The sequence below is a fragment of the Malaclemys terrapin genome, chromosome 2 (genome assembly GCF_027887155.1).
Source record: "Malaclemys terrapin pileata isolate rMalTer1 chromosome 2, rMalTer1.hap1, whole genome shotgun sequence".
Lineage (NCBI taxonomy): Eukaryota > Metazoa > Chordata > Testudines > Emydidae > Malaclemys > Malaclemys terrapin.
Genome location: NC_071506.1, coordinates 195,158,557 through 195,178,309, shown reverse-complemented (window position 1 = coordinate 195,178,309; position 19,753 = coordinate 195,158,557). Strand labels below are relative to the sequence as shown.

The window sequence follows — 19,753 nt, the reverse complement described above, 5'->3', positions numbered from 1 at the left end:
GTGTGTTTGGTGCTTTACAAAACCATAGACAGCACTTTTATTTTTCATGAGCATTCAAAAAAATGGAGTTACAATATTAACATTTAAAAGTTGTCAGAAGTTGCTTCTCAGAATAAAAATGGTAGTAGCTTTTGGGGAGATGTAAAACAAATTATTCAGAAGTGGAGAAGTGCTTAGTAGCTTTCCATGGCATAGGAATGCAGGTAGGTAGGTAGGATTTTTTACAGTGCAGCTGGAGTTACCCCTTACTGAAGCCCATCTCACAACAGGGCATTTGACTTGCTCACCTTTTTAAGCAGGTGAGACTGCAGCTTCCTTACTCCATTCTCACATCAGCAGGTTAAAAGGCCAACATGGAGAATAATGAATGACTGTTTTAAAGGGAGAGCTTTGCTCAAGGCTAGGTTCTCTGCATACTGCTGGCCCTATGCTGCTTTTTCATTCTCCCACATGTCTGCAACTGGCTTCTGTCTGCTGCAGAAGGGAGTGTTTCTCCGCTTTCCCTCAAGACTTGCCAGATACCTTGGGGGAGGTAAAGGCTTTCTTCACCTTCCCACCACAGTGGATCTTCTCAGGCAGTAGCTGTTTGAATTAGTAGAGTCAGAGCCTCTTTTCTCTATTCAGGTGGCAAATGCTGTCTCCTGCTTCTAATATCATAATCAACCTAGGCAGTGGGGTGGAATCTTCTTCCTACAAAAGAAAAAGAGGATGAGTCAGTGAATTGCTCCTTTATCTTGATCTCTCTTCACACGAGGTCAAATATTTGATTCTGAAAAGCAGTAAGTTACATGGGCTGTAAATGCTATATGTAACATGTAGGAAAGTTGGTCTGTACAAGTATAACAACCTTTTAGAAGGTGCAAAACATGGCGCTGGTCACCCTGTTGTCATTTTACACTACTGAAACAACTCCTGTTGTGTGAATGTTTGTTGTTTTTCGCTTTAACCACAAGATGGCAGTGCAGCACTTAATTCCAGTTCTGGCTTTCTTTACCAAACTGGACATAGTTTTGTATAGCGTGAATTGATTTCATTTGTAAAATTTATTTTGATATCAAAAGGACACTGTCAACTAATTGTTCATAGTTTAATTTTTTTCTCTTTATTGATGCTGTACATTAAAAAATTTAATACATTAGGACTGTTCCCAGCACATTTTAACTGGAACCTAAACCACCTATAATGGAATAGTTCTTAGTCATATCATTGTCAATTTTTAACTTGCAAGCCACTTTTAATTAATTTTGATGCCTCTATCAACATCATAGGTGACCATCAATATTTTGTGAATTTTTTATTTTCCCCAATGGTTCTTTCCCCCAAATATTTCAAGACCACAGGAATCAGGAAAAAGTCTAGAGGAAAAAGTAGCATTGTCTTAACTTCTTTTTCAGAATATGCTTTAGATCATATAAATAGGCACAAAGGCGGCAGAGTGGTCTAAAGATGGTCTATAGATAAGTCTCTAGAAAATATTTCTAGTCTTCCGGGAACCCAAAGGTCATAAAAGGTGGTAGGCACTTCTGCCCAAGACCACTCTATTTATAGGAAAAACTTGCTGTAGAAGTTGAAAACAAACATCTGCAAGGTTGCGAGCTGCAGCATCAACCAGACATTTATGCAAATTTAGCTTTCTGGCTGCGAGGCCCACAAAGTGTAAACCCTACTTTTCACACTTAGTGGCCTTGTCTAGACTAGGATGAAAGGGGTACTGTTAGAACATGTTACTAACACTTTTGATAAAGCCTAGTGTAGACGAGGCCCATTGCCTTCAACATGGGCTAAGATTTGTTGAGTTAAAGCCTGAGGAAAGCTTGGCTTTTAACTCCATCAGGTTTGCTTGTATTAAAGTCTACACTGCCTGGTGCACAACAGACTTTTGAAAAATGTGGTGGCTAACACATTGGAACACCCCATCTTTAAATCCTATTCTAGACAAAGCTAGTGGAAGGGACAGACTTGGGCAACCACATGTCGGGAGGTGGGCTGGCTCAGTGACCCTTTTCTTTGGCCAAAAGATGGTTTTAATTTTTTTAATTCAAGCCCCGGTCCTTTCTTAAATTTAAAAACCATCTCACCTCTGCCACCACCTTTGGTCCTCACAAGGCTCCTTCCTGTTCATTAGCAGATAACTAAATTCTTAGTCGGCAATGGAGTGGTGTTTACTCCAGTCATTTGTCAGAGTTCCTTTCCACACCAAGAGTAAAAAAAAAAAAAGAGAGAGAAACGTACTAGATTTAAATTTAATCCAAATTCACTCCTGCCCTTTAAATTTCTCTCCTGTCTAGAGAGAAATTCTAGTTTCTGGAAGAAACTGACCTTGCGTTAGGGTACATAGGATGCTACCTGAGCATGCTAAGTGGAGTCTTCTATCATTTTCAAGAACACAGTGATTGTTTATAAAGAGCCTCTACTTTGGAGAAGTGTGGGGGAGGTAACCGTTTTTCTAGTGCGGTATTCTTTGGCCTCTTAAGAGTGGATGTTTACCTACGCTTCTTTGCCAACTCTTGAAAAACTTCATGGCCATGGATCACAGGAGGCCTGTGAATATGTCCAAGGAGACTAGAATTTGTTTTCTTTGTATTAACAATGCCTGTGAGTATAAAATTGCAACTACACACTTTGTTGTGTTTGATTTCATACATTGATGGTTTTGTTTTGTTTGTTTGTTTGTTTTTGGTGTATAGCCGAATTTGTGGGAGTCCTTGTCCTGCAGTCTGGCCTGATGTAATAAAGTTAGCCTATTTCAACACCATGAAACCAAAGAAGCAGTATCGTCGAAAATTGAGAGAAGAGTTTGCTTTGTAAGGATGGAGACTTCATTTAACCATCTGTATTCCATTAATTTTTCTTAGATCCTTTAAGAATTTCAGTATTTTTCAAAGATTTGTTTCTGGGTTCAGTCAAATGTAGAGAGAAGTGACCTGAAGTTCCTATCCTTCCCTTGATACACATGCCGAGCTATTATTGTTGTTAGTTAATGGGAGCTGTGTATATGTATCAAGGAAGGGGGAATTGACCCAAATATTTCAGCCACCTGTCAGCTTTGTACTTCGGAAATGGTTGCTCTTTGGGCCTGGGTGCACCTGCTCATTGTCCCTATGGCTAAAAGCAGCTCAGGATACTTAGTCACTTTTAATTATGATTGGCTAACATTAGGGACTTGTTAGTCATAAATTCAGTATATAAGACTAATTCTCCAAGCCATGTATCCTAAAATAATGCCACTGGAGTTGTCTCATGCAAATAACAAACATGAAAGTTACAGAAAACATCTGTAAGATTATTTTAAAAACTGCCTTTTCTCCTTCAACTATTTTGGGGTTTAGGAAAATGTATCATCCTGTTTATATTAGTGGAGCCTACTTGTGTAACTTTAAAGCAATAGCATTATTGTCTGTAGCCCAATTAAAAAGTATAAATCTCTTTGTGCTAAATTCCAAGTATATAGTAATATTAGACCCTTGTTAAAAGGAAAACGTTTAAAACAAATGTATTAATATAAGGCCCAAGTTTTAAATCATACAATTAAACTCTACTTGACAACATTAAAAAATACAAGTTTTATAGCACAAAGACATGGCATCTGAAATAACACAAATGTGGACCCCCCCATTTCTCTCTCCTTCTTGCCAGTATTCCACCAGCTGCGTTAGATCTGTTTGATTATATGCTTGCTTTGGACCCTAGCAAGCGTTGCACAGCTGAACAGGCTCTTCAGTGTGAGTTTCTGCGAGATGTGGAACCTTCTAAAATGCCTCCTCCAGAGTAAGTTACTTCCTGTGGTAATGTCAGTGCTTACGTGATACAAAATGGGAGTATGTATTTAATGTTCATTGTGTAGTGGTGAAAACAAAGGTAGTACAAACATAATACCTAATGTGTCAGATATTAGTAACCGTTCCATTAAGAGAACTGCAAAGTTCAGTGGCTCCTGTACTAATGAATGAGAACTGTTCCCTAGTTCCATGTTTGATTTGTTAGTCAAACGTTCTGTACATCTTTCTTAGAGTTAGTGACCTGCAAGTGTATTTAGAAGAATGAATGTCTCCAAACAACAAGGGTAAAAAAACAAAAACATTTATTCCCCTATTTTAATGCAAAAGTTCTGGATTACTGTTTAGAGGATTGCAGATTGCTGAGTTTTTATACTAGAGCACCTTTCCTTTTTGTAAACTCTGTCAATCCAAGTAGACAGCATTGTCACATTGAGAAAATAAATATACATTTTGTTCTGCCACGAGGACACTTGTTTATGAAATGAAGCCAACTGATAAACATTTTCAGCTAGGAAGCTCTTCTGAGATTATACTTGCATTACACACTTGTTATGAGTATGGATTCACAGAATCCCAACAGACTCACCTTTTCAGATTTTGTTATATATTGAGCATTTATTTTAATATTTTGTACAAAGAAAATGCTGAATATTTACCATTCTCCTTTACAGCCTTCCTTTGTGGCAAGATTGTCATGAACTGTGGAGTAAGAAACGTAGACGGCAGAAGCAGATGGGCATGGCAGACGACACAACAGCAGCTAAAATTCCTAGGAAGGATTTGTCTTTAGGCCTGGATGATAGCAGAACCAACACCCCACAAGGCATGCAGACTTCTTCCAAACTCACAACTCAGGGCAACTCTAGTGTAGCACTTGGTCAGTAATCTTTTTTTGTCGTTTTTAAATTGTCTATTACTTGCTGACTATGCATTTAGAAATTTAGATGTTAACGCTTTCAAGATTTTGAAATTATTCTTGGAATTCTTAAGGGAAACAAAATAGTGTAAATTTAAAAAATGCTAAAGATTTATCTTGTCCTCAGCAGTCAGGCATTCCCAATATGACTTGCATAATGAGTTTTCACCTTGACCAGTGTCAAAGTTTTTAAATATTTTGACCTGCCTGGTAGTAATTTTAATTTTCGTGGGGGGGGGGGGGTCTATTGTCCACCTCAGGGTTTATTAAACCCCACCCATGAGCAGCTGCTCTAACTCACATTGTACAACTCTTCATAGTCTAGAGCAACCTCACTGATCATGACATAAATTGAAGGGAAAGGGTTTCATGTCAAACATCATCTTCACAACAAATAGATTCCTCCCCCATGTTAAATAATCTTCCCTCTCCCAAGTATATCTGCTTTAGCAAGTCTCTTCTAGCTGGTATTGCTGAACTGAGATACTAGCTAATGAGGGAGCTTACTATATGATGACAAGAGAATTAGTGAACTACCTCTACAGTATTCCCAGCCCCACCCATTAAAGCAGAAAACCAAGCCTAGAGTTTCTTGCTTGGTGTTACAAAAAACTGCTTTGAAGCCAGTAGGAAGAAAATGTTAATTTATAATCATAATCAAATGGGGTGTCTCCTTATACAGGAGTTGGTATTACTGCCCTTACTATAAGCAAGGTGTTTTTTTACTTGCATTCTAAAGTATAGATTGTGTACGTCATGCGTGTGGGGCAGCTGACAAAGGAACAGACAAGAGTTTGATATAGACAGCTTTGTAATGCGGCAAGCGAGTATATGTAGTGTCACTAAAGTGGGAGCTCCAAGAATTGAAAGAGAGCGAATGTGTAGTGCATTCATTTAAATTCTGTATGGACAGTAATAATCTCAAATCAGCTAGCTCTCTCTTCAACGGTAGACCATAGCTCCAAGTATATGTTGCAGAGCTGTAATGATATAGTTCTCATGACCCGTGTAGTTTACCACCTCCTGCTCCTGGTCATCCTGTTTTTCATTTTAATCCAGCAGTGTATTTCTGCCACTCTTTTGCAACAGTAGCCTCAAGTCTTGGCAAGACTTTCAAATTCTGCTTATCCCCTAAAAATTTTATCCCACGTTGAAGATTAAAATTTTTTATTAGAGTCCCAGTGGTTGGAGTTATTTCCTTTATGCTGTTATAACACTTTGTCACCTCATGAAGTACTAACTGTATTAATCATTACTAATACAGTGTTAATAATACATATCTAGTACCAAATTAACCAAAGAACTCAAGAATTAATTATTCAGCCCCATGTCATTCTTGGCACAAGTGTAAGTACAGAAGAAAATATGTACCAAGGTGGAGAAAGCAGGGTTTTAGTGTGTGGTGGAGTAGAAACAGTATTGTATAAAATTGAAAATGTCTGTATTTGTTCTAAGACTTAGGAGTGTGTACATGCTGAATGAATGAATACACAAGGCCATGGGGCAAACTAAGGAGCTGACACACAAGTGCAGGCTTTATCCAAATTTAAATAAACTAAATCATTGCACATATGACAATGCACAAAGCACTAACATTTTTCATTTTGGGTAAAAAATAATTTGTCCTGAATTATTTGCTACTGTTCTGGTTCTTATGTGAAGCTCTTGTCATTGCATTTTATAACTTAACAGTGTGTGCGGAGCTTACTTATGATTTCCACCAAGAATTTGAATTCCCCTATGATATGGATGTCTTCTAAAATTTTGGGGTGGGTAGAAAGATGCTGCAATTTTCTTTGTCTCATTCATATTGTCTACTGGATTTTCAATTTTGGATTCTGAGAAATATCTTCTGTTCCTGGTCCTTGAACAGACCATTTTCAGATGTCACGTAATTTGCAGCAGGCTTGACATCTGTTATGTGGCTAATTAATACAGCCAGAGAATGCAGTGCAAAGCGTCTGAGAGAGTAGAGTTCTGTGCATTGCCAAATAAAAATAAGTTAATTGTTTTTGAATTCCCCCTGTCTTCACTACATTTTAGCTGATAGCACCCCAGCGCACATCAACAAGCAGCCTGATTTAATTTTGCAACAACTGTCTGCTCACAACTGTGTCCGCTTTAGCGATGAGTCAAATGCTGAGGACAGAAAGTTTTAAAAATTCCAGCTGTCCAGACGTTCACTGGATGCTGCCAGAAGTTCCATTACATTGGTAGCCTTCTAGTTTCACATGTGAAAGTTCAATTTTTATATTGAATATTTAATATCAACCTGACAGAGGCACTGTTTACAAATAGGAAGACATGATGCCTTTGCTTCATTTTTCTATAAAGAAAGAAGTTTCCCCATTATAATGAAATAAGATGTTATCCTAGGCTTTTTACTGTGTTCACCAACTGGCAGATCTGGAATTGAAATTCGAATTATTAGGATTTTGTGCCATTCCCAATTAACAACAGTTTTTTCTCTCACTGGTCATGCTGATAGGTTTATGTGCTCTCTTTCATGATGAATCTGTAGGTGCACCCTGAATAAGGGATCCTGTTCCATTCCTGCTTCATATTTGAGTGTACCCTTGATCTGTTCTGTCTGTTTAAAGTTCATAAGTCTCGTAACACAAATAACAAGCCTCACCATAAAGTGCCTTTGTGGGTTCTTTTAAACTTTAAAGCTAGCAATGAGTAGGTGACTTAAAACCCATGCTTCTGCTCTCATGTGGCTGTCTCCCCACACCTCTGAAATCAACAGAAGTCTTCTATCTTACTCAGCACTTTACTTGTCCTTCTCAGTAGTTTTGCACTTATGCCATTACCTTCAGATAGCTCATTAGCTTCTGGGTCAGTTCGTCTGGTCACCTTAGCAGGTGTCACAGCATACAAATTAAGCATCTGGAGGGTCAGGGTCTGACTGGAAATGTGTTTTACAGATGGCCACTTTTTAAGCAAAGGGATGTAATATGTCAAAGATAGGAGACTTTGGGGTGACTGGAAATCTTACAGCTGTCTAAGGCAGGTGGTCTTAAACCCTGGCTTCATTGTATTGTGGAAAATGGAGCTCAAACATGATGTTTCTCATCTGTCTTAGTGTGTGGGCGTGCCCTTTGTAAGTCATTTTCTCTGTATTGGATCATGCTATTCAATTTCCTATTAATACTCTTCCAAATGTAATTAATTTTTAAAAGCATTCCATTTCTGTGTTGTCAGAAACCTGTACTTCGCCAAGATTATCAGCCATGGTATATAAAGCTCGATTTGGAGCCTCTGAAATATGACCGTTCTAAATAACACTTTTAAAACTCTTTTGTCCTTAGTGAAAACGGGCACTGGACAGCAGTTAAACCAGAATGAAGTGGCAATCCTGCTAAATCTTCTACAGTCTAAATCAAGCGTTAGCATGGCACATTTTGCCGAAGTGTTGAATATTAAGATAAATGCAGAGACTCAGCAGCAACTAGATAAAATAAACATCCCGGCTGGTATTTTGGCAGCAGGTGAAAAACAGCCAGAGCAACAGCCGCCTCCACCACCACCAGAACAGGAGCCTTTGCAGCAGCCAGCGGTCACTCAGCCAGCTGTCCCCCCTGCTCAGCTGACTCAGCCTAAAATTGAGACTGATGCTGCCCAGGCAGCTGTGCAGAGCGCATTTGCTGTGTTGTTGTCTCAGTTAATAAAGACTCAGCAAACAAAGCAAAAAGAACTTGTACTAGAGGAGAAGGAGAATGGATCAGGAAATGAAATGTCGTTACAACTCAGGCAGCCTCCGGAGCCCTGCACTCCTGCATCTGATAACCAGGAGGACACGGAATCTCCAGCATCTGTTTACCCACATCTGATCAAATCATTATACTCATGTGCAGGTACTTACAGTTTTGAATGTTGATAAGTAGATATCTTGACCACCAGAGAGATTGACTTGGAGATAAACAGCTAACATCATGCTTTGTACCCCGTGTATGCATGGTTATGCCATACCCATTAGCAAAACATGTACAGGAGCGATGACACTGAGGACGTGAGAAGTAATTTCATTTCCTTTTGTCACTTACTATCTTTATAAAACTTTCATAGATAATTGATGGATTTTATTATACTGTACATACACAGCTTACTCTAAGGTGTAGACATGCAGTTATACTGGCTCTGGGTTGGTGTTCGTATTATTATGGTAGCACCTAGATGCCCACCCCCCGTCTTTAAGTTAGCTGATCAGGTGTGCTTGCAGGAGGATCCTGGAACTCTCAGTTCTGAAGAACCTTTGAGGGTAGTGTCTTTTTGTGTCTCCAAAATGCCTTTTCTCAGATACTCTTAAATTTAATTAGTTGATTAACCTTTATTTTTTTGTGAAGAAGTGCAGTAGCAAACTTTTGTGAATTTTTGCAAAGTGTTTTTTCTTCCCCCTTCTGGTATTGTAATTATTTGTCAAACGTAATTTCAGATCTTGTTCTAAGGCTCTTCTTCTTAATCCATTTAGGTCAAGATGATTTGGTTAGACAGCCTGAGATGAGGCTTCTAAACCAAACACCAGAACAAGAACGCCCTCGCATCTTGCCCCCAGACCAGCGTCCTCCTGAGCCACCAGAACCACCTCCTCTCACTGAAGAAGACGACCTAGATTATCGGACAGAAAACCAGCATTTGCCTATTTCTAGCTCTTCAGGAACGGATCCTCATGCTGGGGTGAAAGCTGCTCTTCTACAACTGCTTTCTCAGCATCAGGTTCAGCCAACTGAGGAACCAGTAACAACTAGTGTGGATTATCAGGCAAGAGACTCCTATGTAACTGACTACAAGGATAATTTTGGATCTTCTTTCTCTTCTGCCCATTATGGTGGTAGTGATGGAATAGGAAGTGGATCATCTGGGGCACTGGAAAGGAGAAGCTTCATTGGAAATTCAGATATTCAGTCTTTGGATAACTACAGTACTGCTTCATCTCACTCTGGTGGTGCACCTCCACCTCCTGCCTTTTCAGAACCATTTCCCAGCTCAGTAACTGGTTATGGAGACATTTACCTCAACACTGGTCCCCTGCTATTTAGTGGAGATAAGGACCATAGGTTTGAATATAGCCACGGCCCTATTGCAGTTCTGGGAAACAGTGGCGACACTTCCACAGGGTCAGAAAGTACTCATTCTTTGTCCACAAAGATGCACAACTATAGTTATGGAAGTAATTTACAAGAAAACCCTAGTGGCATTAGCCACATCCATGGACAAACTTGGACTTCTCCAGCCCAAGGACCTGGATATTCCCAAGGATACAGAGGACACATTAGCACATCAACTGTCAGAGGGCGAGGCAGAGGATTACCATACTGAGTATCTGTTTTTCCTCAGGCACATCATTTTTATCTGGAAAGACTTTTTTTCTAGCTGCAGTTTAAAGCAGCAATCCAATAGACTTGAATAATGTTAATTCAACAGCTTTATTTTTATGTGGAAAAGGGTCTTGCATACAGTAGGAAAATTTAAACTGCTTAAAACTCATGCTGTCTGAAAACTAGATCAATTGAGTGTACATGTTCACAAATTCTAGTTATGAATTTTATTTTGTATTTTGGCAGTTTTAAGTGGATGCTAAATTTAGGGACATCAGCTTTTTATGGCACTCTTTCAGATCTTCTGAACTATGCACATTTGTGCTTTTTTTGTAAGTTTGGACCAACTTTTATGTAAAAAATTTTACAACAATCAAAGCAGGGCACTGATTTATTTGGTATTTTTCTTTTTACAAAACTACCTTTAGTCAAAGGTCACTGTCAGTCTTTGCACTGCTTTCAGTGTTATTGTGGAAGGTGTACTTTGTGCTCATTTCAGATAATAAAACACAACCTTTCTCTTGATGCAACAATTTTATAAATATTTGGTCAATGTTATTTTTTTCTTTAAAAAAAAAAAGGATGGTGTAGTAAAATGTTTCCCCATCTCCCAGACATGTTTGTATCAAAACTGTTTTACTTGAATGGTAAGTGCCTTAACGTGTAAGTTTAAGGTCTGCGAAAATTCTCACATTTTTCTTATAAAGGAAATTCCCTTTCTTTAAGGTTATTTTGTAGCTTGATTCAAAGATTAATACTTAAATATAGATACACTACATTAAAACAGAGATAATTATAGGCAACTTGGATAGAGTGCATTTTAAAGTGGCATATTTGCCATTTATGTCAGTTAAGCCAATTTAGTAGGTATACTAAGTTTTCTCTTCATTGAAATGACCTTCCCCAAACTGAATTTACTGAGAGAATGTCAATGTGAAGACATTAAAGAAAGGTAGGTTTCCCTCAGCTTTTCTCTAAAAGCTGTATTAACTTCTGTAGTCCCTCTGCCAAATAAGATCTACTTTATACTGAGCTATGGATGGTAAAATAGACTGTAAAGAAGACAATGAGAGAAATCTTTTTCTTCAGTGTCATTGGTAATAGTTAATGAGTTTTGTGTGGAAAGCTGACACGGTCTCCTCTTTACCACATATAAAAGCATTATGGAAAGCCTCCAAGGTTAAAGACCAGTATTTAATGCAACATAGAACATTTAGCAGTTCACATTTTCTGGAAACTGGGATTGTGCCAATTAATCCTTTCTATATTCAGCTATTCCATTGATCATTGTAATACTTGATTTGAACAACAACAAAAATTACTGTAGCTAAAATTGCTACCAGAAACCACCACTCCAGTTTTATATTAGTTATACTTTCCAGCATGTTTTCCTCTGAGAACAGCAGTCTCTCTCTCTCCTGCAGAGAGGGGATATGGCTATATTTTCCACGTACTGAAAAGAATGTTTAATAGCCCATATTGGATACAATTTTCCAACTGATTATCCAGTTGATAAATTGATACATTATGTAAGAGTGTTTAATTACTTTTAAAAAGGTCAAATTTCTACTTACACTATTACCAGTAGAGTCATGTCAGTGACGTCTTGGATTTTCAGATTAGAAGCCAAAGTTGTCTATTTCATTTAAAATTCTAATTTATGACTAATTATTGCAGCATACGGTGTGAAGAACATTAAAATGTAGCTAAATAGTGTTCAAGTATCTGCAGTTGCATCATGGTGAGTCTTATCTCTTTAGACTTCCCTCTAAATCTCATAGTTATCCAAGTTCTCATCAGCCACACTAGAGAATCCTGCTGTCTGAAAATAAAAGCAGCTAAGCTGGAAACAAATATTTGTGACCTGAATAGCCTGTGTTTAAAAGAAATTAAACACTTTATATAAAATGACACTGTGTTTGAATAGTTTTTCTTGAGTTAAACACATCTTAGTATTTTTTGCAGGAGAGAATAAATGCAAGCAAAATAGTGTTAGTATTGTCGTTTTCAGCTATAGCGTCTTACCATTTTTATAAAAGTATGCTCAGATAAAACAAAAGCCAGGCTCAACAATAAAAATCTAGCAAAAGTTAGGTGTAAAATCTGGCAAAAGGCTTTCAAATGCATATACAACCTTTGTGGCAAGAAATGCATGGTCAAATATTAATGTGTACTGCACTTCAAAAAAAAAAATAGCCTTGTGAAACTTCCCTAAGAAGCAGGTAAGTCCAAATGAAAAGTAGATGATAAAGAACAAATCAGGAATAAGTGATTTTGACTTTCAAAAATAAAATGGGAGGAAGAAATCATACCTCTTACAGCTTCCTGCATAGAGGTAAACTTTCAAGTCAGATGATACACTTATTTCACTAAAGTTTCTGTAAAAAGCCAGCCTCTCTTGTCCACATAAATAGTAATAGAGCAGTTTGATTTATGAACTGAAATACTGAGACAATTAAGGTGTTCCATGTAGTTGGAAACTTTGGCATGTTAATGTATTGGTTGATATCAAAACATCTGACTAATTTTAGACTTTGATCTTGACTGAATAAGAATAAAAGAGCAATTAGAAAAGGACACAAAGCTGATTTCCAAATGACAACAAATGCATTAAGATTTAGCAAGTCCATTCACATGCCATTGCTGGTATATGTATTGCACAGTGATTTTCTACTAATTTTAGTTCAAGCAATACTGGCCTAACATTTGAAAACCAATGGTCCACACTGTTCAAATAATTCAGAAAGTCAGGCTGAATTACGCAGCCACAATAATCTTGCCTTTTTTAAAACCCAGGCAATAGATTTCTCCCACTTCCAGCCCTTGTATGACATTTTGCTACCCTGCAAGAATCAGAACAATTTTAGGTTATGAGCCCTATGCCGCTCCCCTTACAAGCAGCCCAGATAAGGAGGTCATGTCTCCATAGTGAACAGTTCTCTAGCAATCCCAGGCTATGACTCAGCCCTCAGAAGGCTACAAAAAATGAGAGCAACCCCCATGGCTGCTTTAGGATGTGCCCAGAATATGGGCAGTGCAAAAATGGCTTAAAGTTACTTTGCCCCCTATCCCCTTGGGATTACTTCTGTGCTGCACCTCCTAGAAGTACTGCAGAGAATTGGACCCAACATCAAAAAGTGTTTTTCTCTACCATCCAGATTAAAGTATTTGATCCTGGACCTACTCCACGGGTTGAATAGTTAATTTTAAATGAAGTGGTCTCCAACATTACCTGGAGTAAAAAAAATTTAAAACACTAGTGCTAGTATGACAGGCATAACAATTTGCACTAATACGATATTACATAACTTCAGCCAAATGAAAAGGAGAGAGAGACACTAACATCAAAACAAATTCATGATCCTAGGATAAAGTAATCCGGAGTAGAAGAAACAGGAGAAAAAGAAAAAAAACTACAACATTTCCCCCCATCAAGTAACTAAATCTGATCTTTAAATGCAAATGTAATTGCTAGAAAATTAAACTTATACATTTTAAAAATTGCATATTTATATTTTTCATACCTATTCGATACATATTTAATTACTATTACCTTTTATCATCCTAAGCATCAGATGCTTAACGAAAAACAGAGGAGGAAGGAGTTTTAATGTAAACTATTGATGCTTTGAGTTTGCTTTTCCTGTTATATTTATATCAGGAGTTAGTGCCAGTCTGAAGAAAGTTATTAAAGGCCCATCTGTTGCTGAGATTTATAAATAAGCTGTAAAACTAATTTTAAAACTAGTACGGGTAACTTTCATGCAATTGTTATTCAGGCTAAAACTCCATTAGGTCCCAAACTACAAGATCTGGCCCCATGTTTCATTACCAGTAGAGGAAATAAATTTCAGCCAAACTTTTTGAATTTTTGTTTTAGATTGAAGAGAAAAATAAATCCCTTCCAAAGGATGAAAAGTCTCAGAATTGAATTATGTCGGTGGAAAAATCTTGATTAATGCTTAAAATTGTTTGAGGCAGTATTAATGTGTTCTCTGCAGATAAGTATGCCATTAAATAAAAAAAATTGCCAGAAAACTGATTCAGATCTAATCTGTTTCATATTTAAAAATTAAGTGCTGGACTTAACCTTGTTCAGTGAAAATTAGTTTGAATTTAAGTATTCTTATCATAGGAATTATTTTAGGGCAACAAAATTTAAAATACTGAAACTGTTATTTCAGCTTACTTATTGTTGATATTTCTTTAAGCCATTTGTATATAAGATGTATCGAGTAGCCTGTAAATAAAATACCATGAGAACTTCAGCCTTTTTATCCTTGTTTTCCCTCCTTGAAAATCAAATGGCCTATCACAAAATTATTTTACATTTTATTATGATGGAATAGGTTGACTCGCCATTCATTTTGGAATCCCACACCTTCAGAAGCGTTCAGTATATTAAAATCTGTAAGCCATCCATTGCTTTTCAAAGCCAGGCAGTCACCATACTCAATTTGTGTATCTAACATTCATAATTTGTGATAATGGGAATGGAATATTAGTACTGCAGTGCTGATGTCACTAACCCATTGTTCACAGGATACTTAAGACTTCAAAGCCAAGTGAAGTGTCACAACTACCAGAATAAAGATAACCTGATTTAATTTCATTTTTTTTTCCATGTATTTTACATAGTGAAACTGATCAAGAGTCAGTGGGGTCAGGTTAGTAAAAAGGGGAATTCTTTAGTTAGCAGGCCAAATGAGAAGATTTCAATGTGATTTTTAACATACCAAGTTCAAATGGCATGAAGAGGTCTTGAATTATGCAGGGTTGGAATCTATTGTAGAACAAAGGGATACATTATTTTACACTTCAAAGCAAGAACATGGGAGAGGTGCAGATCTCTTCAGGGAATTAGGTGACTGTCTGGAGAACCTGCTGCCTGAGCTGTTGGTTGATCTCCTGGAACATAGGATATGTAGATCAGTGAGGTATTTTCGAGCCCACTAAAAGGGAGGATCGATGCATAGGCCAAAATTGATAAAAGCTCCAAATCAGTAATCCAGACTTTTTTTAATTACTGGGTTATTTTCATACCATGGTTGAAGAGAAATGCACAAATCTGGCATGACTTCTAACAATAGCCCTTTCTACACTAGGATGACTTATGAAAAATATCCACTGTTCACATTTTTAATGTCATTGCTGTTACCAGCACTAGGACAACTGCTGCTGCAGCTGCTACAGTGTTAAGGATTTAGCCTTGCAGCTGTCCACCACCATTCTATCAAAGTTGCTAACACAATTGAAGCAGAACCAATGCAAGGAAATTGAAAAATGGATCTAATGTAGACAGTCTCAATAGGTCATTTTTACCCAGAGATTTTTTCTTTAACAAACTTCAACAGCATGACCATCTCTACAGGGTAGCGAGGTAGGAAAGTCTACAGACTAGGTTTCATTTTCCTTCTAAATAAATGCTAAGTATTATTCACAGTGTATTTAGATGGAGTACTTTCTTTCTCTGGTGAAGGGGGGCACGTGATGTACATGTGAGCTAGTCCAGCACACACACAGCTAGTCAGTAGAGAGGCAGGAAATGTGTGAATCACAACCTAAGGAAGCACCTGAGGTCAGGAAAAGGAAGCCTTGCTACCAACTATAGTGGAAACCTGAGTCTTCGGTCAAAGATTGAGACAGTTTCTTCTTCAACTGCTGAATGGAAATTGTATCAAGGCCTATGTGAGAGAAACAAGCAACAACAACATAGACTCCTTATTTCAGTACAGAGTTACAAAGGTTAGTAGTATAACAGGATGAAATCAGTTGACAAGAAACAAAGGCAAAGTAACTTGAGCTATAAACTGAAGCATTTTAGTTTTCAAAGAACCATTATGAACCACACAGATGTGCTTTCTTTTATAAGGAATAGTGCATGCAGTTATCCATACACTCATCATTTGCAGCATCTCTAGCAAACCATGAGCTTCTAAGGATATGGTTACAGTGCATTGTAAACCTGGACTCAAGCTTCAGTTTAAACCTCCCCTTTCAATCTACATACAAATCTCTCAGCCTTGACCTAGGACCCTGTGGGTCTGGAGGGGCCAAGCCAGGAACCAGGGTTTAAGACCTATTGAGTTGCAATGTCAACATAGTCCTGCTTGACTCGTGTCCTGGCAACTGGCCAAAAGTATCCCACAATCCCATGGGGCCACCTTCCTTAGTCCTCTCTATCCCAAGAATCCTCAATTGACTCCAATGGAATCGACGTCTCTTGGTGTACTGCAGCAGCTCAGTGAGCCAGCATTAACCCTTCCATTGGCTTCTGACTAGAGACCTGCAAATGCACCATCAGAAAGTTTTCAGCATTTGCACTAGAGACTGACCAGCCTTTTTTGCAAAGCCCGTTGCTTCATAGTCATGGAAACGCAGCCAGATTTTGATTAATCTCTGGTGCAAAGCCAGCAGGACCACAGTAAGCATACTGGAATGATCAAGCATTACCAGCAAATAGTGAAGAAGCTGGCAGCATTGCAAATATATCAGACTTGTAACCAGCGTAGGGAGTGGCTTAAACAGCTCAAGAGTGAGGACAGGAAAACCAGAGATCAGAACCACACAGTTGGCAACTCACCACTATTGTGCCCATTTTATGAGGCATTTCACCAGGTGCTGGGAACAGCCAATGATGCAGGATGAACTGGTCAGCTGGGATGGCACCCTGCTGGCCTCAGAATCCAGAGTGAGGCCAGCAAAGTGACTCTGTTGCTGAAGAGAGTCCTGTGGGAGGATTTGCCACAGGAGCAGCAGCACATGCGAGGGCCATATTCGGAGGAGCTGTTCGATGCCTCCCCTCCAAAGAACAGCCTGACTTGGAGCCTGCAGCCGACACAGGTCAGAAGCCATTCCAGAGCCTGGTAAGTTTCTGACTCCATTTAATACAGTAATGGGATGGATTTCCATTCTATGAACCAATGCATAAGTTATTAGAAGTCCTGGCTAGAAGCATGTATCCACTAACAGGAGATTGTATCCCAGGGGCATGGTTCCCCACCTTCCTCTAACATGGAGTTCCAGATGGTGATCGGGAAATACAAACAGCAAAAATGCCTTGAAAGTGAAAAGGCAGATTTTTGCTAGGCCACTCCTGCTTCTTAAAAATACTAACCTTCCACTGCCATTCCTGTAAGTTTGCCACTCTGTAACCACTCAGCAGCGTAATGAGCCACCTGGAACAGTGAACGGTGTGGGGAGGAGGTAGAAATCCATTCACCAATCTAGTCCATTTAGGTAAAGGTAGTCCAGGCAGTCTATAGGTGACAAAATAATTTGCCTCAAATACGGCTGGGTTTGAAATGAGTCCAGAAATGTGCAGGGTGAGGGGGGAAGGCACGGCAGTGGAGTTACATGTGTTTGCATACAGTCATATCTGGTTCAGCCAGGTGGAACCTAAGACAAAATCCTGTTGATTCCCTCATGAAGTCTGACCCAATCCTGTATGTTGACAGATGCAAACTCCTCCTGCAGCATGAACTCCAGATAAGTTGGTCACATTTTGGGGAAGGGCGTATGTTCCAGGGCCACTTCGGTAGGTGTCCAGGCCTTTCCACTCAGATGTGCTGTTCAGTCACTGTGCATTTGAATACACTGGCTGCATACGCTGCAGTTTTCTCACCAGCAGGTTGAAATAACATCTTTTGCCAGTCGGGCACCACATGCCTGAAATGATTGGAAAAGCCTTTGTAACATGACCACTGACTGCCCACCTCCCATCCCCAGCACAAATAGTTCTGCAATTTTTAGAAAACAAAAACCAGTTTTGAATTTACAACTTACCATTGCCTCTGCACCTCTGTTGCTGCGATTAACCAGGCTGTGTCCAGGGAGCTTCTGTGGTCTGAAGCATCCCTCTCACAATATACTGAGGTTCAGTATGGAAAAGTAACATTTGATGTCCTCCTGCACTGGGCTATTTGAACCAACTCCTCTCGGTGTCTCAACCTCTAGTGGCTGCTGTGCCTCCACAGTTCAGTATAAGCCTGGCCCAACATAGCTTTACAGATTGTTCCAAGAGGAAGTGTTTCCGTGATGAACCTATAGGTGAGGTCTGGCCGGGGCCACCAATCAGGTCCAGTACCAAAGACCGAGGGACGTATGGCTCGAGGAAAGGCTGAGGCTTGCTGTGAGGCTTGAGGACAGGCACTTGCTTTGAAGTTTCTAGAACAGAAATGGCAGCTAAGGGAGGAGGCCAAACCTCAGCAGAGAGAACTGTTTGAGCAGCTGATCTCAATAATGGCTGCAAAAGTACCGGCTTCTGCTGCATCACTTTTTGTCCCCTGTAAGGTTCTGTTGTTACTGATGTGTTAGTGTAGTAATGGCAGCTGGCCTGCCTGGCAATGGGGGAACGTTGTACTTTTCTAAGACATATTTATAAATAAAGCTTTTTATGTCCCCAAGAAAGTTTATTGCTATCACTGCATGGCATCATACAATGTGTATTTAAAATGCTAAAGGTAACCATATGATCCGGGACATCTAGGAATCCATAAGCAAACACCATTCCTCTATACAGTTAGGTACAGCAACCCACACTTCAATCACAGTATGGATTCATATAAAGAAGTCAATCACCTCCTGCCCCTATTTTGTAAGTGGTCATATCATTCATAAGTACCTTGCATGGCTCTCAAGCCCCTATCCCTCCCCAAGCACTGAACCTCCACCCCAAATCAATGAGCCCATCTTCTATTGGGCCAAGCAAGTTTATAGTGAGGGAGCATAAAGCATCCCTGACTTCCATTGCCTGGGTGCATCCAGCTCCAGCAATGGTAGGGCACTTTCTGGCTGAGTGTACTGGTTCAGTGACCCCTCACTGTCTAAGGTCCACTGAAGAAAAGTCTCACAAAGCTTGTGAAGAGCACAGTAATGTGCACAGCATGATTGATCCTGGCATCCAAACTGGTCTGTAGACATTGCCAACAGGATTTCAATCGGCCAAAAACACTCCAACAACCATTCTACACGCGCTGAGAGCACATTAAACCTTTTGCCAGGGCCTCTTAAGGTTCATATGTCAAGGCAAGAGGGGGCATGCAGTGTCCCCTAGAATAATGGTGGGGATAGTAATTCTGTTCATGACAATGTCATTTGGTGGGAATAGTGTCCCAGCCTGTCCATGAATGTAGATTCCTGATCAGCAAAAAGCCCTGCCAACATGAAATTTCCAATGCAGCCCATACTGACATTCATAAATCAGCCTCTGTGGTCCATGAGGGCCCACATAACAATGGATAGTACCCTTTGTGGTTTACTCATGTGCTCCTTGAGGAGGGTAAACTATGGGCACATGAGTCCCAACAATGGCCCCAGTGCAGTTTGGAAACTCCATTCTCTCAAAGCCAGATATTACTTCAGGAATATCTATTATGCCCGCCACTTTGGGTAAACCACATGCCTGATTGCCTCAGAAACCTTTGCCAACCACTCTACTCACAGTCTATTTCCCAACACCAAACTGGTTGGCCACGTCCTGTTGCAGTCTAGGGTAGCCAGCTTCCAGAGGCCTATAGCAATCCACTTCTGAAGTGGCATGGGTGCCTTCATGCGTGTCTTTGCACTGGAGGGTTGGGGCAAACTGCTCACAAAGCTCCAGAAATGTAGCTTTCTTCATGCAAAAGTTCTGGGCCCGTTGTTTGTCATCCACATGATGCTGTGGACCTACCTGTGCTTGTTGTCCTGCTCCAAAAGCGTTGATCTACGTAGGGAGGATCAGCAGCTATAGTGAGTGTAAT

General features: G+C 39.5%; 2 protein-coding genes across 10 annotated transcripts in view; one reads left to right on the top strand and one right to left on the bottom strand.

Moving 5' to 3' along the window:
* Nucleotides 1–14,281, top strand: part of CDK13 (cyclin dependent kinase 13) — a 73,443-nt gene extending 59,162 nt beyond the window's left edge. For both annotated transcript variants that reach the window (XM_054019201.1, XM_054019200.1), the window contains 5 exons: nucleotides 2,688–2,804; nucleotides 3,637–3,768; nucleotides 4,451–4,656; nucleotides 8,007–8,552; nucleotides 9,167–14,281. In XM_054019201.1, the coding sequence (XP_053875176.1) occupies nucleotides 2,688–2,804; nucleotides 3,637–3,768; nucleotides 4,451–4,656; nucleotides 8,007–8,552; nucleotides 9,167–10,014 (1,849 nt within the window). In that variant the 3' untranslated portion in view covers nucleotides 10,015–14,281. The remainder of the gene's footprint in view (nucleotides 1–2,687; nucleotides 2,805–3,636; nucleotides 3,769–4,450; nucleotides 4,657–8,006; nucleotides 8,553–9,166) is intronic.
* Nucleotides 1–19,753, bottom strand: part of MPLKIP (M-phase specific PLK1 interacting protein) — a 62,793-nt gene that overhangs the window by 291 nt on the left and 42,749 nt on the right. For 4 of the 8 annotated variants that reach the window (XR_008443909.1, XR_008443908.1, XR_008443906.1 and 1 more), the window contains one exon: nucleotides 4–690. Coding sequence is in view for 1 of the 8 variants with exons in the window: in XM_054019203.1 (XP_053875178.1) it covers nucleotides 601–690 (90 nt within the window). In the remaining 7 variants the exon portion in view is untranslated. Of the gene's footprint in view, nucleotides 1–3; nucleotides 691–2,078; nucleotides 2,188–14,749; nucleotides 18,586–19,753 lie in introns of those variants that run through there. The other 4 variants (XR_008443904.1, XR_008443905.1, XR_008443910.1 and 1 more) reach the window with 3 other exon arrangements.